The sequence below is a fragment of the Pelophylax lessonae genome (genome assembly GCF_965119305.1).
Source record: "Pelophylax lessonae genome assembly, chromosome: 1".
NCBI lineage: Eukaryota > Metazoa > Chordata > Amphibia > Anura > Ranidae > Pelophylax > Pelophylax lessonae.
The window spans coordinates 483,430,952-483,455,692 of NC_138768.1; the positions used below are offsets into that span (position 1 = coordinate 483,430,952).

General features: G+C 50.2%; 1 protein-coding gene across 2 annotated transcripts in view; it reads right to left on the reverse strand.

Moving 5' to 3' along the window:
• Nucleotides 1-213: 213 nt before the first annotated feature.
• The window catches only part of POLR2B (RNA polymerase II subunit B), an 837,536-nt gene continuing 813,008 nt past the window's right edge, over nucleotides 214-24,741 (reverse strand). For both annotated transcript variants that reach the window (XM_082254374.1, XM_082254373.1), the window contains one exon: nucleotides 214-359. In XM_082254374.1, coding sequence (XP_082110500.1) covers nucleotides 270-359 — 90 coding nt within the window. In that variant the 3' untranslated portion in view covers nucleotides 214-269. The remainder of the gene's footprint in view (nucleotides 360-24,741) is intronic.

Genomic DNA, 24,741 nt, shown 5'->3' on the forward strand with positions numbered 1-24,741 from the left:
CCTAAGCTGGGACACAGACTGCAGTATAAAAATTACACATGTTCTTGCCTACTCTCTACAAAACACAAAAAAATAAACCTTCAGTTCCACATTAAAATCTAGAGTTCATAACGTATAAAACATAACAAATGTGATACAACCATACTGCATGTCACACACTAATAAAAAAAAAAAAAATATATATATTTATCTTGGGTTGATAAAAGGATATCCATTATTACTGCCTTTTGATTACATAACAGTGTTTTTAATAGAAGAAAAAACTTGAACTAGGATGTCATCATGCGTGGGGCAATGCTCATTGACATAAGCTCCTGAAAAAGAAGTTTGCAGGCATAAGGCATTCGCACCAGAGATATCTAAGAAACAAAAAAAAAAAAAAAGTCATACTTCATATATAATCATACTGAATTAGGCATAGGAATGTACACTAATAATGCGATATGAATACATTTATATATTCCTGTATATTCGTGGGTGAAAAATTCGAGTTCTTTGGATAAATACATTACTTTTCTGAAACTCTGTCCTATGTCAAGGTTTTAATACTGGAATGTGAAAATTGAAGGTAAAAGAGGTGGCATGTGCTTTTTTTTTTTTTTTTTTTTTTTTTTTTAGTTTTAGCCTAGGCATAGTTCCAAATTTCCAAAAATGTTCTAAATTTTCAGCTTTTGTATTTAAATCTGCACAACTTCTGCTGACCTGGATGTTTTTCTGGAGTCTACAGTTGCATAGTAATACTGATGATTAACACCGCAACACACACACCTGTTCATTATACTTTTTTTTAACCATTTAAGGACCAGGCCTATTTCTGACATTTGTTTACAAGTTAAAATCAGTATTTTTTGCTACAAAATTACTTAGAACCCCCAATTGTATATATATATATATACAGTGGGTACGGAAAGTATTCAGACCCTCTTAAATTTTTCACTCTTTGTTATATTGCAGCCATTTGCTAAAATCATTTAAGTTCATTCTTCTTCCTCATGAATGTACACATAGCACCCCATACTGACAGAAAACAGAATTGTTGACATTGTTGCAGATTTATTAAAAAAGAAAAACTGAAATATCACATGGTCCTAAGTATTCAGGCCCTTTGCTGTGACACTCATATTTAACTCAGGTGCTTTCCATTTCTTCTGATCATCCTTGAGATGGTTCTACACCTTCATTTGAGTCCAGCTGTGTTTGATTATACTGATTGGACTTGATTAGGAAAGCCACACACCTGTCTATATAAGACCTTCCAGATCACAATGCATGTCAGAGCAAATGAGAATCATGAGGTCAAAGGAACTGCCTGAAGAGCTCAGAGACAGAATTGTGGCAAGGCACAGATCTGGCCAAGGTTACAAAAAGATTTCTGCTGCACTTAAGGTTCCAAAGAGCACAGTGGCCTCCATAATCCTCAAATGGAAGACGTTTGGGACGACCAGAACCCTTCCTAGAGCTGGCCGTCCGGCCAAACTGAGCTATCGGGGGAGAAGAGCCTTGGTGAGAGAGGTAAAGAAGAACCCAAAGATCACTGTGGCTGAGCTCCAGAGATGCAGTCAGGAGATGGGAGAAAGTTGTAGAAAGTCAACCATCACTGCAGCCCTCCACCAGTCGGGGCTTTACGGCAGAGTGGCCCGACGGAAGCCTCTCCTCAGTGTAAGACACATGAAAGCCCGCAAGGAGTTTGCTAAAAAACACCTGAAGGACTCCAAGATGGTGAGAAATAAGATTCTCTGGTCTGATGAGACCAAAATAGAACTTTTTGGCCTTAATTCTAAGCGGTATGTGTGGAGAAAACCAGGCACTGCTCATCACCTGTCCAATACAGTCCCAACAGTGAAGCATGGTGGTGGCAGCATCATGCTGTGGGGGTGTTTTTCAGCTGCAGGGACAGGACGACTGGTTTCAATCGAGGGAAAGATGAATGCGGCCAAGTACAGGGATATCCTGGACAAAAACCTTCTTCAGAGTGCTCTGGACCTCAGACTGGGCCGAAGGTTTACCTTCCAACAAGACAATGACCCTAAGCACACAGCTAAAATAACGAAGGAGTGGCTTCACAACAACTCCGTGACTGTTCTTGAATGGCCCAGCCAGAGCCCTGACTTAAACCCAATTGAGCATCTCTGGAGAGACCTAAAAATGGCTGTCCACCAACGTTTACCATCCAACCTGACAGAACTGGAGAGGATCTGCAAGGAGGAATGGCAGAGGATCCCAAATGTTGCATCTTTCCCAAAAAGACTCCTGGCTGTATTAGATCAAAAGGGGGCTTCTACTAAATACTGAGCAAAGGGTCAGAATACTTAGGACCATGTGATATTTCAGTTTTTCTTTTTTAATAAATCTGCAACAATGTCAACAATTCTGTGTTTTTCTGTCAGTATGGGGTGCTATGTGTACATTCATGAGGAATAAGAATGAACTTAAATGATTTTAGCAAATGGCTGCAATATAACAAAGAGTGAAAAATTTAAGGGGGTCTGAATACTTTCCGTACCCACTGTACATATATTAGCAGAGACCCTAGTGAATAAAATGGAGATCATTGCAATAATTTATGTCACACAGTATTTGCGCAGAGGCCTTACAAACGCAATTTTTTTTGGAAAAAATATACTTTTTTCAATTAAAAAATAAGAAAACCGTAAAGTTAGCCCAATTTTTTGCTATAATGTGAAAAACTGGATTTTTGATTTACCGTAAAATCCTTTTCTCTTAAGCTCATTGACAGACGCAGACTTCTTAAATAATATCAGTAGGGATATACTGCCCCCTACAGGAGTTGGACACTAGGCAGGAAAAAAGTTCTGGCCACACCTATGGGCAGTCCCAGGGGGTATATCCTCTCTCTCCCTGCTATAGGATGTCAGTTATGTAACAAAGCAGTGTCAGAGAATTCAACCCAACCCAACTCAAAAATAGAGGGGCGGGTCCTGCGTCTGTCAATGAGCTTAAGAGAAAAGGATTTTACGGTAAGTCAAAAATACAGTTTTCTCTGTCGCTCATTGACAGACGCAGACTTCTTGATTAATATCAGTAGGGACGTCCCAAAGCAGTGCCACAAATGAGGGGTGGGATAACAGAAATAAAAATCCAATCCAGAAGGCCCAACCGGAGCCAACCAGAAGCATCAAGGACTCATCGAACAAAAGGATGAGACCCAACTGAAAAAAACCAAAAACCCCCGAGGTAGACCAACGGTCCCCTCAAACAGCGGCCTGCAAAACCTTGCGGCCAAAAGAGGCATCCGCCGATGCCAGCACATCAACTTTATAAAATTTTGTAAAGGTATGAACCGACGACCAGTTAGCCGCCTTGCAAACCTGAAGCACCGACGCCTGATGGCGGAAGGCCCAGGAAGCACTAAGAGCCCGAGTGGAGTGCGCCTTAACAGGGAACGGAGGAACCCGCCCCTAATAGAATAAGCCTGCCCCACCGTCTGTCTGATCCATCTGGAGATGATAGTCGCGGCAGACGCAGGCAACCCCTTTCTAGGGCCATCCGTGATCACAAAAAGTGAATCAGCCTTACGAAAAGAGTCAGTAGTAGCCAAGTACACCCTGATCGCCCGAACCACATCTAAGGAGTGTAACGCAAACTCCCGAGGATGACTGGGCTTAGGACACAGGGAAGGCAATACAATATCCTCATTCAAATGAAACTCTGAAACCACCTTAGGAAGGAAGGATGGATTTGGACGAAGAACCACCTTATCCCTATGAACCACCAGATATGGGAACGACAGGACAATGCGGCCAGTTCCGACACCCTGCGTGCAGAAGTGATAGCCACCAAAAAGGCCACCTTCTGGGATAAGGTAAGCAAGGGAATCTCCCTAATATTTTCAAAGGGAGGTTTCTGGAGAACCGACAATACCAAATTAAGATCCCAGGGCGGCAAGGGCGTGCACACCGGAGGAGTCAGGTGCCGCACCCCCTGGATGAAATTCCGCACCAAAGAATGAGTAGCCAGTGGCCTCTGGAAGAAGATTGCCAATGCTGAAACCTGACCCTTGATAGTGCTCAAGGCCAGCTTCTGCTCAACCCCTCGTTGTAGAAAGGCCAATATCACACCACGCGATATAAGACTTCCATGTGCGATGATAGACCTTTCTGGAAGTCGCTTTCCTCGCTTTAATCAGAGTAGGGATAACTGAAGCAGACAAGCCCCTGTCCTTCAGCACCTGGCTCTCAACAGCCAAGCCGTCAAAGCTAGTGATCGTAAAGCAGGATGGACGATCGGTCCCTGAGACAGTGGCTCTTCCCTGAGAGGAAGTCGCCAAGGAGCGTCTGCGACCAGCCTGACCAAGACGGCATATTAGGCCCGATGAGGTCAATCCGGAGTCACAAGGATAACTGGAATTCCCTCCGCCTCTATCCTGCGAAGAAGTTTCGGTGACAACTTGAGAGGAGGAAGGGCATACAGCAGCTGGTACTGCCCCCACAGAGTATTCAGTGCGTCTGCGGCTTCCGCCAGAGGATCGCGGGCGACAACCCCCTGCACCTTTCTGTTGAGCCGAGATGCCAACAGATCCACGTCCGGGGTGCCCCAATGAAGGCACAACTGGTGAAACACCTCTGTCTGAAGAGGCCATTCCCCTTGATCCAAGGCCTGACGGCTGAGAAAGTCCGCCTGTCAATTTTCCACACCCAGAACGTTAACTGCAGACAGAGCGGGAACAAACGGTTCCGCCCAAAACATGCCGGCCACTTCCACGGCCGATAGAACACTCTTGGTGTCCCCTTGATGGTTGACATAGGCCACGGCCGTGGCCTTGTTCGACTGAATCCGAACCAAGCAGCCCTGAAGATGCTTTCAGTTCCGACACATTTATCGATAACCTGGATACTTTTGGAAACAAGGGCTTCCCCTGACTGAGCATCGGAGACCAAGGCCCCCAAACTAGAAACTACCTGGTCCGCTCGCTCAGCCGGATCCGATTGTCCAGGAAATCGGAATTCCAGTTCCATTTGAGAAGAATCTCCTTTTGGAGAGGCCGCGTATGACACTGAGCCTGCGGAGACTCCGCACAGAAGAGGAGGTCGTACAGGTAGCCCAGGACCGATATGCCCCGCTGCCGCAACAACGCCAGGACTGGGGCCCAAACTTTTGTGAAGACCCGGAAAGCAGAGGCACGACCAAAGGGTAACGCCAAAAACTGATAATGGTCCGCTCCCACCGCAAAGCGCAGATACCGCCGGTGTCCTGCGTAAATGGGAACGTGAAGATAGGCACCCTCTATAGGCGCCATTTGCATCCAGTGCTGCACTGCCCCCAACAGAGCCATTGGGCGACTTGGGGACAGTCGCATATTGGAAGGGAAGAACCGCACCGGTAGAAGCGTTCGCAACTCGATCTTGTGTTCCGACCGTATGACCTCGTGAACCCATTTGTCGTGAATACTGTAGAGCCACGGTTCCGGGAACCGGCGAAGACACCCCCCCACCCTTGATCTGGGTGGGGGCGCACCTTCAGGCTGAAGCGGTCTTATCCTCAGGTCTGGAAGGGCCGGATTTTTGCTTACCAGACCAGGGTCTCTTAAAACCCCCCAGGGGGGCTTTGGAGGACTTAGCCTTATCGCCCGCCCTGGAGGAGCGAAAAAACTTCTTGTGAGCTGTAAAGGAAGGTCCCCGTCTGTGACGAGGTTCCTTACCCTTATTAGCCTGTGGTAGAAAGGTGCTCTTGCCCCCAGTGAGACCCTTAATAATCTCATCCAAGGTAGCACCAAACAGGCGATCCCCCTGAAAAGGGAGATCAGTCAATGCTTTTTTGGAAGCCTGATCCGCCGACCAGCACTTTAACCATAGCATGCGCCGGAGGACCACCGCCGAGATCGACACACGCCCCAGCAATGGGGCAGCGTCCAGTGCGGCGTCACAAACTGTAGCCCCTGCACTATTTGCTCCAGCAACTCCGGCACGGCAGGAGGGAGACTTCTCCCCTCCAGGTCATGGCGTAATAGCTTGGCCCATTCCGTCAACGTCTGTGAAACCAGAGCAATGGTAAACACTGGCCTTAAGGCCGACCCTGCCAGGGAGAATATGGAACGGGACACAGATTCCACCCTGCGGTCAACTGGATCCCGAAAGGACGGGGAATCCTCCACCGGGATAACCGCGGCCTTATTTAGTCTGGAAACCGGCGGATCCACCACAGGTGGCACCGTCCATTTTTTAAGGAGGGACTCTTCAAAGGGTAGCGCCTAGAAATCCGTTTAGGCATCCCAGGGGGTCGTTTTGGATGGGCCCACTCATCTTTAATAATATCATCAAAGCATTTGGGAAAGGGAAACACCTTTTCCACCTTGGAGGGCTTGCGAGTGCCAAAGGCAACTTCCGTCTGAACTGCCTCCACTGGTGCAACCTCCAGTTTTAGGGTCTCCCGGACTGACATAATCAGTGCGTCCACCAGTGCCTTGTCCTGTGCTATGGCAGAGGCAGGAAGATCCTCCTCACTGTCAAGAGGAGCGCGGGGCATCAACCCTAAAGGAGGAACCCGCAGCAGCAGCGACCGGCTCAGGATCAGAGTCTGAGGCATCAGAAAAGACGGGTAGGCGGGGGTCGTTTTTAGCCCCCCGTCCCTGACAGGCCACCTCCACCCGGGACAAAAATGACTCCAGGACTGCCGAAAGCGCATCAATGGTGAGTGGAGAGTCGGAGGGCCCTGCGGCCACCTCGAGGGGATCAGATGGGGACTCATGTGCAGCAGGGTCCATAGCAACGCCAGGGGAACCTGTCAGCCAAAAATGACAAAATTGCAAAAAAAGAAAAAAAAAACTTTTTTTTAAAGAATCCCCCAGCGTTACAGCGCCCCTCGGTGGTCACGTGCTCGAGACCCCCGCAGAGAGAGGAGAGAGACCCCCAAAAGACTCACCACCTGATGTACCAGAGTTCAAACCAGGACTGCTCTCAGCGCTGTCTGACAGGAAGTCCTTATGGAGTGATTTTCCCGGGTCTAGGGAGGGGCTCCGCCCCCTTACATGCCCTTAGTAACTCCTGCAGCTGCTCAGCTCTCAAGCAAGACGAGCTGGGTGTACCAAGATGGCCGCAGCCATGTAGAGGACATGAAGGCTACAACAAAATGGCGGCCCACGGGAAAATAGCGGCCTCGTGCGGTCCGCAGTGCCAACAGGGGACCCCTGTGTGCCTACCCTACGGATCGATCGGTAGATGGGCCTGAAAGCACAGGTATTAACCCCCCGCACGATCGTTTTTAGGGCAACACCGGCGGCGCCCCCCACCGCCCCCATATGTGGCCTGTAACCCACTAGTGAGGGGGGCAGATAGGTGGGGGTGCGTAACAGGACAGAGGGGGAACCCGGAATCATGAGGGTCCGACCATCCCGGGGAGGGGCCCGTGTCCACCCCAAAACCAGTCAGGGGGAGAGGGGGAACATTCTACTCACCATACCAGAACAGGCGGGCGCCAACTCCTGACAGAACCCCTCTCCACCGAGGTGGGGGGGCTGTCGGCCAACACGGACGCCGAGACTCAGATTCAGACTGGTCGTAGGCGACCTGGCGAGACGTTTAACTCGCGGGGCCAGTCCCCGCTCAGTGGGACTATGTCGCGGCCGACCCAGCGCGGAGCTAGGGCCTGCACACGCTTCGTAGGCCGGCTGGGGTGACCACTGGATCTCAACATCCAGCCCGTCGCCCAGATCCAGCATAATTGCTTGAAGATCTCACAGGAACAAACTGGAGAAAAAAAGCTAACTAAAAAAAGCTTGCCAGGACCAGAGATCCCAGCAAGGAACTTAGGTCCTTACTCCTGACTAGGCAGAAAAAAACTGACATCCTATAGCAGGGATAGAGGATATACCCCCTGGGACTGCCCATAGGTGTGGCCAGAACTTTTTCCTGCCTAGTGTCCTACTCCTGTAGGGGGCAGTATATCCCTACTGATATTAATCAAGAAGTCTGCGTCTGTCAATGAGCGACAGAGAAAATTGGATTTTTGACTTACCGTAAAATCCTTTTCTCTTAAGCTCATTGACAGACGCAGTCCTCTTTGATTAATATCAGTAGGGACGTCCCAAAGCAGTGCCACAAATGAGGGGTGGGATATCAGAAATCAAAATACAATCCAGAAGGCCCAACCGGAGCCAACCAGAAGTCTTAAAGGCTCAAACAGCGGCCTGCAGAACCTTGCGGCCAAAAGAGGCATCCGCCGATGCCAGCACATCAACTTTATAAAATTTTGTAAAGGTATGAACCGACGACCAGGTAGCCGCCTTGCAAACCTGAACCACTGACGCCTGATGGCGGAAGGCCCAGGAAGCACTAAGCGCTCGAGTGGAGTGCACCTTAACAGGGAACGGAGGAACCCGACCCTTAATAGAATAAGCCTGTACCATCGTCTGTCTGATCCATCTAGAGATGGTCGCGGCAGATGCAGGCGACCCCTTTCTAGGGCCATCCGTGATCACAAACAGTGAATCCGTCTTACGAAACGAGTCCGTAGTATTCAAGTATACCCTGATCGACCGAACCACATCCAAGGAGTGTAACGCAAACTCCCAGGGATGACTGGGCTTAGGACACAGGGAAGGTAGTACAATATACTTATTTAGATGAAAATCTGAAACCACCTTAGGAAGGAAGGATGGATTCGGACGAAGAACCACCTTATCCCTATGAACCACCAGATATGAGGAACGACAGGACAATGCTGCCAGTTCTGACAGCCTGCGTGCAGAAGTGATAGCCACCAAAAAGGCCACCTTCTGGGATAAGGTAAGCAAGGGAATCTCCCTAATATTTTCAAAGGGAGGTTTCTGAAGAACCGACAATACCAAATTAAGATCCCAGGGCGGTAAGGGCGCGCGCACCGGCGGAGTCAGGTGCAGCACCCCCTGGATGAAATTCCGCACCAAGGAATGAGTAGCCAGAGGCTTCTGAAAGAAGATTGCCAACGCTGAAACTTGACCCTTGATAGTGCTCAAGGCCAGTTTATGCTCAACCCCCTTTTGCAGAAAAGCCAAGATTCGTGTTACCGAATAAGATCGTGGAGGAAACCCCAGGGATTCACACCACGCGATATAAGACTTCCTGGAAGTCGCTTTCCTCGCTTTAATTAGAGTAGGAATAACTGAAGCTGACAACCCCCTGTCCTTCAGCACCTGGGTCTCAACAGCCAGGCCGTTAAAGCCAGCGATCGTAAAGCAGGATGGAAGATCGGTCCCTGAGACAGCAGATCCTCCCTGAGAGGAAGTCGCCAAGGAGCGTCCGCGACCAGCCTGACCAAGTCGGCGTACCAGGCCCGGCGAGGCCAGTCCGGAGCCACTAGGATAACTGGAATTCCCTCCACCTCTATCCTGCGAAGAAGTTTCGGCAGCAACTTGAGAGGAGGGAAGGCATACAGTAGCTGATACTGCCCCCACGGGGCAACCAGCGCGTCTGCGGCGGCCGCTAGAGGATCGCGGGAGCGGCCTACAAACCTCCGCACCTTCCTGTTGAGCCGGGATGCCAACAGATCCACATCCGGGGTGCCCCAACAAAGGCACAATTGGTGAAATACCTCTGGATGAAGAGACCATTCCCCTTGATCCAGAATCTGGCAGCTGAGAAAATCTGCTTGCCAATTTTCCACCCCCGGAATGAATACCGCGGAGAGGGCTGGAACAAATCGTTCCGCCAAACGAAGGATGCCGGCCACTTCTACGGCCGCCAGGACACTCTTGGTGCCCCCCTGGTGATTGACGTAAGCCACGGCCGTGGCATTGTCCGACTGGATCCGCACCGGGCTGCCCCGGAGCTGCTCGGTCCAGTGAATCAGACAAAGTCTGATCGCTCTCAGTTCCAATACATTTATCGGTAACCTGGATTCTTCCAGGGACCAGGGCCCCTGAGCAGATAGTCTGCCGAGAACCCCACCCCACCCGGATAGACTGGCATCCGTGGTGACAAACGTCCAATAGATTGGAAGAAATGACTTCCCCTGACTGAGCATTGGTGACCGAAGTCACCAAACCAGAGATTCCCTGGTCCGCTCGCTCAGCCGGATCCGATTGTCCACCTTACTCCTGACTAGGCAGAAAAAAACTGACATCCTGTAGCAGGGAGAGAGAGGATATACCCTCTGGGACTGCCCCTAAGGTGTGGCGAGAACGTTTTTCCTGCCTAGTGTCCTACTCCTGTAGGGGGCAGTAGAACCCTACTGATATTAATCAAAGAGGACTGTGTCTGTCAATGAGCGACAGAGAAATTAATGTTACGCCGAGTAAACGGATACCTAACATGTCATGCTTCAAAACTGCGCACGCTTGTGGAATGGCGACAAACTTTGGTACCTAAAAATTTCCATAGGCGACACTTTAAAAATGACTACAGGTTACCAGTTTATCATGGCGATTTATTAATAAAAAAAAAAAATTGTCCCTTAAAGGCCATTAGGCGGAAGGGACGTTTGACGTCGCTCTGGTCCTCCAAGGGCATAGAGTCGAGTGTGGGCCATCTTGCAGGAGCCCAGCAACACTGCTGCCATAACTCCGATATTTAACATCAAAGTAGAAGTAGATAATAGGTTGGTTTCGCCCTTGCACACTCCTATTAGACAAATAGCACTGTACATGAAACATCCAGCAGGGTTTGAGATTGTCAATATACTATGTAGCGAAAGACGTCAGTTATACAGAACAGAAAAGTGGAGTGATGTTTCTCATACCTCCTCAGCACTGCAAGTCAAACAGTTAAGGTTCAAAGATATCCTTAGCACGTTCACATAGTGAGAGCCACAATTTAAACATAAATGTTAGGGATCTAGAGCACTTCTTTACCAGTTCAACAGGGGAAGGTAAAGTGAATAACTTGTACTGCAATGAAAATGTTATATTTATAAATCATTGAATGTATCAGAAAGTATAAGGTATGTAGCACCAAAGGATAAATACAATAAATTCAAGCAAAGTGAATATCAAATGACACAAAATATATGTGAATAAATAAATATGTATCACAATAAAGGTGCAAGTGCTCTTAAATTCTGTCATAATAAAATGATCCAGGTGTTAAAAAATGAATATCCGTGAATGATGAGATTACTTCAATAAATAAATAATGTCACAATAAGTGCTCGTGCAAATAAATATATCTATTGATCACGCATTGGAATACACAAGTGGAAATTAAAAATCGTGCAAAAGTCCATTAAAAGTGGGTAATTTCTTCTATGCTGTGCTTAGATCAAGTGACCAAGTGCTAGTGCTTCAATATCATAAAGTGACTTGGTGCATTAATGTTAATGCTGGCCACTCACCTCCTGGTTTGGCTCACAAGTTATAATGAGCCAAACCAAAATACAGCAAAACACTCAAGCCCCTGCTGAAGAAGTCATGGTTTCGACAAAACGCGTACGGGGGAGGAGCCTGCACACGCTGTAGCACCCATTATCACTGTCCATGCCTGCACTGGCCAAGTGTCCATCCATGTGAGTGTTTTGCTGTATTTTTACCCCATTAAATAGTTGTTACAGAGAGCACTAGATCGCTGTGTTTTATTTTATACACGTACCTAATCGTGACGGTGGAGTGATGATTATGAGGAGGTGACAACCTTATCCCCTTCACTGTGTCAGTGACACTGCGGATTTGGCCATTATATCCTACCTGAAGCACCTTCATCCAGAGGGAGGACAGGAGGAAGTAACCTATCCATACCTAACAGCACCTGTGTGTGCAAAAAGCGGGTTTGGCTCATTATAACTTGTGAGCCAAACCAGGAGGTGAGCGGCCAGCATTACCCTTAATGCACCTAGTCACTTTATGATATTAAAGCACCAGCACTTGGTCACTTGATATCAGCACAGCATAGAAGAAATTACCCACTTTTAATGGACTTTTGCACCATTTTTAATTTCCACTTGTGTATTCCTATGCGTGATCAATAGATACATTTATTTGCACAAGCACTTATTGTGACATTATTTATTTATTGAAGTATTCTTATCATTCACGGATAAATGGATTTTTGTAAAATCTTACCGTAAAATCCTTTTCTCTTAAGCTCATTGACAGACGCAGTCCTCTTGATTAATAACACATTGGGTTATACTGCCCTCTACAGGAGTAGGACACTAGACGGAAGGAAAACGTTCTGGCCACACCTTAGGGGCAGTCCCAGAGGGTATATCCTCTCTCTCTCTGCTACAGGAAGTCAGTTATGTCACAAAGCAGTGTCAGAGAATTTAACCCAACCCAACTCAAAAAACCGAGGGGCGGGTACTGCGTCTGTCAATGAGCTTAAGAGAAAAGGATTTTACGGTAAGATTTTACAAAAATCCATTTTTCCACTGTCGCTCATTGACAGACGTAGTCCTCTTGATTAATAACACATTGGGACGTCCCAAAGCAGTGCCACAAATGAGGGGTGGGATAACAGAAAAATTTAAATCTAGAAGGCCCAACCAGTGCCGACTAGAAGTCTTAAAGGCTCATTAAACTAAATGATGAGACTCAACTGAAAATCCAAGGGAAAAAAACCCTCGAGGTAGACCACCGGTCTCCTCAAATTGCGGCCTGCAGAACCTTGCGGCCAAAAGAGGCATCCGCCGATGCCATCACATCAACTTTATAAAATTTTGTAAAGGTATGAACCGACGACCAGGTACCCGCCTTGCAAACCTGGACCACTGACGCCTGATGGCGGAAGGCCCAGGAAGCACTAAGCGCCCGAGTGGAGTGCGCCTTAACAGGGAACGGGGGATCCCGACCCTTAATAGAATAAGCCTGTACCACCGTCTGTCTGATCCATTTGGAGATAGTCGCGGCAGATGCAGGCAACCCCTTTTTGGGGCCATCCGTAATCACAAAAAGTGAATCCGTTTTACGAAACGAGTCCGTAGTCTTCAGGTATACCCTGATTGCCCGAACCACATCCAAGGAATGTAACGCAAACTCCAGAGGATGACTGGGCTTAGGACACAGGGAAGGTAATACAATATCTTCATTCAGATGAAACTCTGAAACCACTTTAGGAAGGAAGGGTGGATTCGGACGAAGAACCACCTTATCCCTATGAACCACCAGATATGGGGAACGACAAGATAATGCAGCCAGTTCTGACACCCTGCGTGCAGAAGTGATAGCCACCAAGAAGGCCACCTTCTGGGATAAAGTAAGCAAGGGAATCTCCCTGATATCTTCAAAGGGAGGTTTCTGAAGAAAGAACACCACCAGATTAAGATCCCAGGGCGGTAAGGGCGCGCGCACTGGCGGAGCCAGGTGCCGCACTCCCTGGATACAATTCCGCACCAAGGAATGAGTAGCCAAAGTTTTCTGAAAGAAGATTGCCAACGCTGAAACCTGAACCTTGATAGTGCTCAAGGACAGCTTCTGCTCAACCCCCTGTTGCAGAAAAGCCAAGATTCGGGTCACCGAATAGGTACGTGGGGGAAATCCAAGGGATTCACACCACGCAATATAAGCCTTCCATGTGCGATAATAGACTTTGCTAGAAGTCGCTTTCCTTGCTTTAATTAGAGTAGGAATAACTGAAGCTGACAGTCCCTTGTCCTTCAGTACCTGGGTCTCAATGGCCAGGCCGTTAAAGCCAGCGATTGTAAAGCAAGATGGAAGATCGGTCCCTGAGACCTCAGATCCTCCTTGAGAGGAAGTCTCCAAGGATCGTCCGTGACCAGTCTGCCCAAGTCGGCGTGCCCGGCTTGACGAGGCTAGTCCAGAATTACCAGGATAACTGGAATTCCCTCCACCTCTATCCAGCGGAGAAGCTTCAGCAGCAACTTGAGAGGAGGGAAGACATACAGTAGCTGATACTGCCCCTACGGGGCGATCCGCGCGTCTGCTGTGTCCACTAGAGGATCGAGGGTGCGGGCTGGCTACAAACCTCCGCACCTTCCTGTTGAGCCGAGATGCCAACAGATCCACCTCCGGGGTGCCCCAATGAAGGCACAGCTGGTGAAATCCTTGGTGCTCGACCTAAGCCACAGCCATGGCATTGTCTGACTGGATCCGAACCGGGCTGCCCTAGAGCTGCTCGGTCCAGAAAATCAGACAAAGTCTGATCGCTCTCAGTTCCCACACATTTATCAGAAACTTGGACTCTATCGGAAGTAGCATTGGAGACCGAAGCCACCAGACCAGAGACTCCCTGGTCCGCTCGCTCACCCGGATCCGATTCCTGGAGGGAACTGGGAATGATCTTTGCAAAAAGTGAAGAAAACGTTCTGCTCAAGGAATGGAAACTACCGCTCCCTGTAGCATACGAATGTTGGAAGGGAAGAATCGCACCGGTAGAAGTGATCGACACTCGATCTTGTATCCCGACCGTATGACCTCCTGAACCCCTTTGTACGGGATTCAGGAAAGCCCTGGATCTGGAAACCAGTGAAAACGTCCCCCCACCCCAGAAATGGGTGGGGCGCACCTTCAGGCTGTGTTGGTTTTATCTTCAGGTTTGGCTGAGCCGGATTTCTGTTTACCCGACCAGCGCCCTCTGAAACCCCCTGAGGGGGCTTTGGAGCCCTTCTCGCTCGCCCCAGCGGAGCGAACAAACCTTTTATGAGCGGAAAAGGAAGGTCCTCGCCTGTTGCGAGGTCCCTTGCCCTAAGCAGTCTGTGGCAAAAAAGTGCTCTTGCCCCCAGTGAGATCCTTTATAATCTCATCTAAGGTAGCCCCAAACAGGCGATCCCCCTGAAAAGGGAGATTAGTCAAAGCTTTCTTGGAACCTAGATCCGCCGACCAGCACTTTAACCACAACATACGTCTGAGGACCACTGCTGACATCGATGCATGCCCTAACAAGGGAGTGGCATCCAGGGCGGGGTCACAGACGAATTGTAGTCCTTTTATAATTTGTTCCATCAAATCAGATGCTGCCGGGGGGATACTTCTCCCCTTTAAGTCATGGCGTAACAATTTGGCCCATTCTGTCAATGTTTGTGAAACTAAACCAATGGCAACCACTGGCCTAAAGGTTGACCCCATCAGGGAAAAAATGGTGCGGGATTCCGCTTCCACTTTTCGATCCACCGGATCCTTAAAGGACGGAGCGTCCTCCAACGGGATAACAGAGGCTTTATTTAGTCTGGAAATCGGTGGGTCCACCACTGGTGGTACCGTCCATTTTTTAATGAGGGATTCCTCAAACGGATAACACCTAGCAATGCGTTTAGAAACAGCAAGGGCTCGTTTCGGATGATCCCATTCCTCTAATTTTATTGCCAAAACATTTGGGTAAAGGAAAAACCTTTGCCATCTTGGCACGCTTACTAGTACCAAAAGGAATTTCCATCTCGGTTACCTCTGCCGGTGTAACCTCAAGTCTTAAGGTTTCCCGGACAGACACAACTAGTGCGTCCACCAGCGCTTCTTCTTGTGCTATGGCGGAGGCAGATACGTCTTCCTCACTGTCTGAGGAGACATTACCTGAGACAACAGCCCCAGCAGAGGGACCTGCAGCTGCAGTGACCAGATCAGAATCTGTATCTGAAGTATCAGATGAAATAGGGGTAGGCGGGGGTCGCTTTCTTGACCCCCGTCCCTGACAGGCTACCTCCATCCGGGATACCAAAGACTCCAAAACTGCTGATAATGCATCAATAACCAGTGGGGTACTGGAGGGTCCTGCGGCCACCTCGAGGGGATCAGGTGGGGATACATGTGTGGCAGGGTCCATGATTATACAAGACACTTGCCAGCGAACAAAAAAATAATTGCAAAGAAAAAAAAACTTTTTTTTTTTGTAATCCCCCAGCGCAACAGCGCCCCTCAGTGTTACCTGCTTTTGACCCCACAGAGAGAGAGAGAGAGACCCCAAGGCTCACCACCTGATGCACAGAAGTTTCTATCAACCTGCCTCAGCGCTGTCTTCTTACAGACAGGAAGTCTTTTGGCACTTTTCCCGGGTAAAGGAGGCGGCTCCGCCCCTTTACACGCCTTCCGGCGCCTCCCATGCTTCTCCACGAGGTAACTGGTCACTTCCAAAATGGCCGCCCCCATGCTGGAGACACGAGGCTACGCCAAGATGGCGGCCCCGCGCGACCTGCAGGGAAATGGCGGCGGCCTGTGGAAGATGGCTGCGGCCTGTGGGGAGCTGTGGGAGGATAGCGGTCTGCGGGAGGATGGTGGTAGTCCAGGCACAGGCATCGGCCTGTATTGCAACCTTATCAGGTAGGACCCTTATACATGGCCATCATCACAGTAATGCCACTGACTTCAGTCATGGTCCCTTAACAGTGCCCACTTATACAGTGACTTTAGATAGTCAGCTCCCAAACCAAGCCTCCTGGTTTTTTTTTTTTCACACAATCACACTCAATTGGGGGATCTGTAACCTGTTACAGGATAGAGAGGGGACCCAAAAACCTGAGCGTCCGACCATCCTAAGGAGGGGCCCGCGTCCACCAACAAACCCGACAGGGGGGAAAGGGGGAACATTATACTCACCATACCGGAACCAGGCGGGCGCCAACTCCTGACAGAATCCCTCTCCACCGAGGTGGGGGGCTGTCGACCAATACGGACGCCGTGACTCAGTTTCCAACTGGTCGTTGGCGTCCAGGCGAGACGTTTAACTCGCAGGGTCAGTCCCCGTCCAGTGGGACTATGTCGCGGCCGACCCAGCACGGAGCTAGAGCCTGCACGCGCTCGCAGGCTGACTGGGGTGACCACTGGATCAGTTTCAGCGTACTTGCTTGAAGATCTCACAGGAACACTGGAGAAAAAAAGCTGCCTAATAACGGAATTTTTGTAAAATCTTACCTGTAAAATTCCTTTCTCTGAGTCCTCCGACAGTCGCCGCCTCTTCATATTCGTCACATATGGGGTATTAGACTTTGCTCCGAAGGAGTAGCTAGGCAACAGAATATGTTAACAATAAAGCTTTAACATATCCCACCCTCAAGGGGTGGTCCCCTCAGTCAATACCCTCCTACTTCCTGCAACCATATCTCAGTTTTAGTGGAATAGCAGTAGAGTATACATTCAAACCCCAAAAGAGGGGCGGGGGCGGCGACTGTCGGAGGACTCCGAGAAAGGAATTTTACAGGTAAGATTTTACAAAAATTCCGTTTTCTCTTACGTCCTCCGACAGTCGCCGCCTCTTCATATTCGTCACATATGGGGACGTCCCAAAGCAGTGCAAACATGAGGGGTGGGAAACGCATCCGCGCCGAAAGGCAACGCAGTCTCCACATCAAAGAAAGGAACCTTACCAAAGGAAGGAAACCAGCTGGGCAACAGCAAAAATAAGTGCTCAACAGGAGCAACAACCCAGGAAAAGACAAAAAACCCAGGGAATACAAAGATATCCCAACAGCCAGGAGTCCCCAACAAGGGACCCTATGGAACAGCCGCACTAAGAACCTTGCGGCCAAAGGAAGCATCCGCCGATGCCTGAACATCTACTTTGTAGAATTTTGTGAAAGTGTGCACGGTCGACCAAGTCGCCGCCTTACACACCTGGGCTACAGAAGCCCCATGACGGCAGGCCCAAGACGTACTCAGTGATCTAGTAGAGTGCGCCTTCACAGGCACAGGGGGAACCTTCCCCTGCAAAGCATAGGCCTGTTCAATGGTCTGCCTGATCCATTTGGCGATGGTAGAGGCCGAAGCCGCCATGCCCTTCCGAGGACCCTCTGGAAGAACAAACAAGGAGTCCGTCTTACGAAAAGACTCAGTCGATTTAAGGTAAACCCTAATCGCCCGAACAACATCCAGAGAGTGCAATCTCACCTCCTTCGGATGTTTAGGCTTCGTGCACAACGAAGGCAAAACAATATCCTCGTTAAGATGGAATTCCGAAACTCGTTTCGGCAGAAAAGAAGGATTAGGTCGCAAGACCACCTTATCCAAATGAACAACCAGGTACGGAGACTTGCAGGACAAAGCCGCCAGTTCCGACACCCTGCGAGCCGAAGTGATCGCCACCAAAAAGGCGACCTTTTTGGACAACAGAGACAACGAGATCTCCCTGATCTGTTCAAAAGGAGCACGTTGTAACACAGAAAGAACTAGATTCAAGTCCCAGGGGGGCAAAGGATCCCTCCTAGGAGGAACCAGATGCCGCACACCCTGAATAAAAGTACCAACCAAGGAGTTGGAAGCCACGGGACGTTGAAACAGAACGGCCAGCGCAGACACCTGACCCTTTATCGTGGCCAGCGCCAAACGCTGATCGACACCCGTCTGAAGGAAAGACAGCACACGGGAAACCGAGTACGTGCGGGGTGAAAACCCCCTGGACTCACACCAGGCAAAATAGGCCTTCCAAGTACGGTAATAAACCTTTCCCGAGGAAGACTTCCTCGCGTTGATCAAGGTATGAACAACCTCCGGAGAGAGACCCTTCTCCTTCAGGACCTCGGTCTCAACAGCCAGGCCGTTAAAGCCAGCGACTGTAAAGCAGGATGGTAAATCGGGCCTTGAGACAGTAGATCGTCTCGAAGAGGCAGACGCCAGGGGGCGTCGACCGCCAGATTCACGAGGTCTGCGTACCAGGTCCGGCGAGGCCAGTCCGGTGCCACAAGAAGCACCGTGCTGCGTTCCGAGTGTAACCTGCGAAGGAACCTGGACAGCAACTGAATCGGTGGAAAAGCGTACATCAGCCTGTACTGATGCCACGGGGCCACTAACGCGTCCGACGCGTCTGCCCGAGGGTCGCGCGTCCTTGCCACGAACCTCTTCACCTTGTAGTTGAGGCGAGACGCGAACAGGTCCACATCTGGAAGACCCCACTTCGCGCACAACATCTGGAAGACAGCCGGATGGAGAGACCATCCCCCCTGATCCAGGGTCTGGCGACTCAGATAGTCCGCCTGCCAGTTCTCCACTCCCGGAATGTGAACCGCCGTTATCGCCGGGACATGAGTCTCGGCCCACGACAGAATGTCGGCCACTTCTCGAGCAGCTCGGGCACTCCTGGTGCCCCCTTGGTGGTTGATGTAGGCCACCGCCGTGGCATTGTCCGTCTGCACCCGAACCGGGCAGCCCTGCAGCCGGTCCGTCCAGCGATGAAGACAGAGCCTTATCGCACGCAATTCCAGAATGTTGATCGGGAGGGAAGACTCCCCCTCCGACCAGGTCCCCTGGGCGGACAGAACGCCCAGAACACCACCCCAGCCCGACAGGCTGGCATCCGTGGTGATTATCGTCCACGAGATCGGACGAAACGACTTGCCCCCGGACACCAACGGGGACTGGAGCCACCACAGAAGGTTTTCCCTGGTGCGATGACTCAACGAGATCTGAAGATCCAGAGATTGAGGTCGCCCATCCCACTTGGACAGGATCTCCGCCTGGAGACCCCGCGTGTGAAACTGAGCGAAAGGAATCGCCTCGAAGGCCGAGACCATCAATCCCAGACATCTCATACACGCCCGCAGAGACGAGTGTGGAACGTCCCTGAGGGACCTGACTTCCTCCTGAAGAGTCCTGAGTTTGTCTTCCGGCAGGAAGACCTTCGCCTGCACCGAGTCCAGTATCATTCCCAGATAGGGGAGACGAACCGACGGACTCAGTGTCGACTTTGGAACATTTATCGTCCAACCAAACTCCTGCAGAGTTTGCATTGTGACAGACAGGTCCTCCTCCAGACCCTGTCTGGTCGCAGACCGAACCAGAATGTCGTCCAGATACCCCAGGACAGAAATGCCCTGGGCCCTCAATAATGCCAGAACCGGTGCAAGCACCTTGGTGAAGACCCGCGGAGCCGAGGCGAGACCAAAGGGCAACGCCACGAACTGGTAGTGATCCTCCGCAATGGCAAATCGAAGGTATCTCTGATGACCCTCGAATATGGGGATGTGAAGGTACGCATCCTTCAAATCGATGGAGGCCATGAATTCCCCCGGAACGAGGGCAGCCACCACCGAGCGCAGGGATTCCATGCGGAACTTGCGAACCCGCACAGAGCGGTTCAGAGCCTTCAAGTCCAGAATCGGACGAACCTTGCCCTCCTTCCTGGGCACGGTGAACAGATTGGAATAAAACCCCCGAAATCTGTCCCGATGAGGCACCGGAACCACCACTCCCTGAGCCCTCAGGTCCCGCACCGCCAGGTGCAGATCCCGCAGGCGCTCTGGAGACAATTGAAGATTTGAGGGAAAAAATCTGCTCTCCGGCCGAGAGAGAAACTCGATCTTGTAACCAGATCGAACGATTTCCAGAACCCATCTGTCCCGCACACGGGCCAACCAGGGCTGAAGAAAACCGAGCAAGCGTCCCCCCACCCCAAAACTGGGTGAGGGCGCCCCTTCAGGCCGAACTGTTATGGGCCGCAGGTCCGGATTGGCCGGACTTCTGTTTCCCAGACCAGGGCTTCTTCTGAGAGCCTTGGCCTTTGAACGGTTTGCCCTTGTAGTGCGGCCGAAAGGCACGAAAGGACCCTTGAGGGGGCCGAAAAGGTGCATGCTTCTTCCCAGAAGCCCCCTTAGCCTTGGGGAAATGGGGCAAGAGAGTGCTCTTACCCCCGGTGATCCCCTTAATCAACACATCCAGGGACTCCCCAAAAAGGCGAGACCCATCATAAGGCAGATTGGCTAAGGTTTTACGTGAAGATTGGTCCACCGACCAACATTTCAACCAAACCAGGCGGCGAGACAACACCGCCACGCTGTGCACACGTGCAGCCAACGGAATCAGGTCCAGGTCCGCATCACACAGATACATGACACCCTGGTGGATCTGATCCACCATATCCAGGGTCGCCGCCGAGGCCGAATCGGCCACTAGGACGCGCCTAAGCATCTGCGTCCAACTTGCGATCGCCTGGGCCGCCATGAGAGAAGCAAACAGAGCCTTAAGCATAGAACCCGTAACAGAATAAGTATGACGGGCAAGAGACTCCAGTCTCCTATCCGTGGCATCACGGAAAACAGGGGAACCCTCTGCAGGAATCGCAGTGGCTTTGTTCAAAACCGCAATTGCATGATCCACTGGCGGAGGCACACACCACCGTTCATCAGTGGCAGGCGAGAAAGGATAACGCAGCTTGAATTTACTTGGTACCGCAAAAGGTTTGCGCAGATCGCGCCATTGATCTTTAACAGCGCGCTGAAAATCAGCATTGCAGGGAAAAACCTGCGGCGTCCTGCGTTTTCTCTGCGTCCCATAAGCCGCCAAGGCAGCGGGGGGACACACTTCGTCCTGCAAACGCAGCGTTTGCTTAATGGAAGCAATCAACTCATCCATGATTGCAAGCTCTTCAGGCGAGCCAGGGGGAGAATTATCGACCCCCTCAACTTCAGCCTCCACCTCAGACCCCACTAGATCAAGAGAGGAGCGGGACCCCGATAAGGGGGTCCCTGTCAGAACAGCCCCATCACCTTCACCCTCAGAATCAGAGGACAGGGCAACTCTGGGCCGTTTAGCAGATTGAGCAGCCACCAGCATTTGCACCTGGGCAGCAAGGCCAGCCACAATAGTGGCTAAATCCCCCCCTGGGGGGGAAACAGCGGTCCCCTGGCTTTCCACCAGTACTGTGGGAAACTTGCCCTCCTGAGAATCCATTGCCCCTGTATGCCAGACAACCAAGGGTTAACTGCCCCCTTTCAGCAAGCGCGGCAAGCGCAGCCCACCGCACCACACTCAGGCACAATGAGACCCCCACAGGGAATATACAGACTGAATACAGGCAATGGCAAACAGGAATAGAAGGATAAAACCTGAGGAGACCCCGCTGCTGCTGCTGCCTCGATCGGTGTTCCAGGAAAGAGGAAGTGATGCTGCCAGGGCGCTCTATGTAAGCCTATGGAGGCTACAAGAAAATGGCCGCCGTGCATGTAAACCATGCGGCCGGAGCGGGCGCCGGTAAAATGGCGTCGTTTGGCGCCGAAATCGCCGCTCCATAGTGCATAAAAACACACACAATTTTATCCCATTATATGGATACATGTTAGATCGCCGCAGCGATCGCTGTATATGCCCCAACATGCCATAAAAACATGCCCCACAGCACACAGCTACTCACACTGCCCAGCCTGACACACACAGTGTCACACAGCTCCCCCCCCCCCCTTGCAGCCCACAGCATGCAGCCGAGAGATAGGGAGACAAGCAGTGTGATTAAAGGCAGGTTACACAGTCCCAGACTGAGACCCCCCCCAGACAGACAGGTCCCCACATAGATACACTTACCTCACATGGCGTGGGGAACCCGCACAGGCGAACAAGCCGCTGCACATGAGGCAGGGAGAGTCGCAATTCAAGACGCACACAACGGCGGTTAAGAAACCGCACAGCGTCCGGTGAGGTAGCCACCTCACCAATCATCCCTGCACCGAACAGGGATGGGTCGTTCACTGTGCCAGGAGCGTTACCTGGCTGAACGCTCGATGGCAGACTGGGAAGCCACTGACCCACGACCTGCGATCAGGGGGATCAGCCCGAGACCCAGTCCGCATGATCCTCTTCGTCCGAAGAACTAACTAATGCTGATAAAAATAACAGCTAAGTAAAGGTAGAGAAAAAACTCAAACAAAATATTAAAAAGAAGAAAGAGTCTGGGACAAAAAGTCCCAGCACAGAGAGAGCCAGCCACTCCTGACAAGCTAGACATTAAAACTGAGATATGGTTGCAGGAAGTAGGAGGGTATTGACTGAGGGGACCACCCCTTGAGGGTGGGATATGTTAAAGCTTTATTGTTAACATATTCTGTTGCCTAGCTACTCCTTCGGAGCAAAGTCTAATACCCCATATGTGACGAATATGAAGAGGCGGCGACTGTCGGAGGACGTAAGAGAAAAAAAAGTTTTCTAAAAAATCTTGCCAGGACCAAGATCCCAGCAAGGAACTTAGGTCCTTACTCCTAACTAGACAGAAAAAAACTGACTTCCTGTAGCAGAGAGAGGATATACCCTCTGGGACTGCCCCTAAGGTGTGGCCAGAACGTTTTCCTTCCGTCTAGTGTCCTACTCCTGTAGAGGGCAGTATAACCCAATGTGTTATTAATCAAGAGGACTGCGTCTGTCAATGAGCGACAGAGAAATTAGTTTATCACCTGGATCATTTCATTATCACAGAATTTAAGAGCACTTGCACCTGTACTTGTATTGTGATACATATTTATATTCATTTATTCACATATATTTTATGTCATTTGATATTCACTTTGCTTGAATTTATTGTATTTATCCTTTGGCGCTACATACCTTATACTTGGAATATCTTGGTATTAGGTGAATGCACTTTGTTAGCAGCCATCGGTCCCCATATCTGGCTATTATGCAACTAATTGGGGTCATAAGATTTCTTATATTGGTCAGTGCTGATTAACCATTTTTATATATCATTGAATGCATCAGTCCCCAAACATTCATTGAAGGTGCATCTTCCTGGTGCATGTGTTCAAACAGCTGTATTTTAAAAAGGGAAAAAAACACTCAGACAGCCAGTGTACCCATGAATGACTGTCATCTGTGATATCAAGTGGGATTGACCACCGACGATTGCGGGAATATATATACAATATATTTTTTTTAAAGGTAGAGAGATGAAAAGTAAATGTGCACAGACAGTTTTTTTTTCCTTTTTATAGTAATATATAGTGGCAAATAACACCCAAAGAAAGGTTTGTCTTAAAAATATTATATAAAATTTGATTACAGTATTGCATGAATTAGTAACTGTCAGTCAAATTATCAAAGCACTACAAATGGCCTGGTAATAAATGTTACTGCATATATACAGACTAGTATCACTCAAGTAGTAAAATACAGTTTACATTTATTACAGTGAGAGTTGCATGCTCTACTTTATAAATAGCACTTTTATTTTACACAAAAAAATGTCTAGAAAATTTGAGAAAATTTGGAGAAATGGCATTTAAAAAGGAGAAGTTTGGGAAAGAAAAAACAAAAAAAACAAAACACGCTCACCTATATGGCTGCAGCGGTCTCCCTTTGTTTCCAAGCCCGAGAACTAAACAATAACGTAACAGCTGATCACTCAGTTCTTGGGTCCGCTCTGTGTTCTGCCCCGGCCCGGACTGGCCATAGGGCAGACCGGGCATTTTCCCGGTGGGCCGCGGCGCCGCAAGTCATCCACAGTAGAAGTTCCCTCACTGCGGCCATCGGCCGATGTACTTGCCAGTTGCCAGCTACACCGGCTCCGCGGCCAATCAGCCTTCTGCTCAGGGGCAGTGTGAGTCACACCCCCCTGAGCAGAAGGCTGATTGGCCGCAGAGACCGAAGTCAAGTAGTCTCAACAGTGTGTGTTACTTTAGTTCCCGCCGGCGTCCTACCTGGCACCGGCCAGCCCAGCCCTGCCAGCATCGGATGGCATCTCTCTCAAGCATCTGCAGCCTGCAGATGGCAGCTCCTTCAGTCCGACTCCGGGCTGCTCGCGGGGGGCGGCGGGGAGAGAAGAGAAGGTAAGTGCCTGCAGACAGTGCTGTGCAGCCCCGGCCGTGTGTGACTGCTGAATAGGAGGGAGATGGATGGGGCGGCTGCAGCCTGCATATAGAGGATTTTTGATGTTAACCTATTCCTCCTGCTGCTGCTGGATGGATGCCTGAATCTCCTCTCTGCAGGCATTCTGCGGCTGCAGGAGAAATTTGGAAATATCAATTTCTCTATATGCAGCCGTTTCATCCCCCTCCTATACAACTTCTTTTACTGCCCCCCCCCCCGTGATCTTAGCCCCCCTCCCCCAGTGCTCCTAACCCCCCCCAGTGCTCTTAACCCTCCCCCCAGTGCTCTTTAGCCCCCCCCGTGCTCTTCAAGTCCCCACAGTGCTTTTCATCTGCCCCTATGCTCTCTGGCTCCCCCAGTGCTCTCCGCCC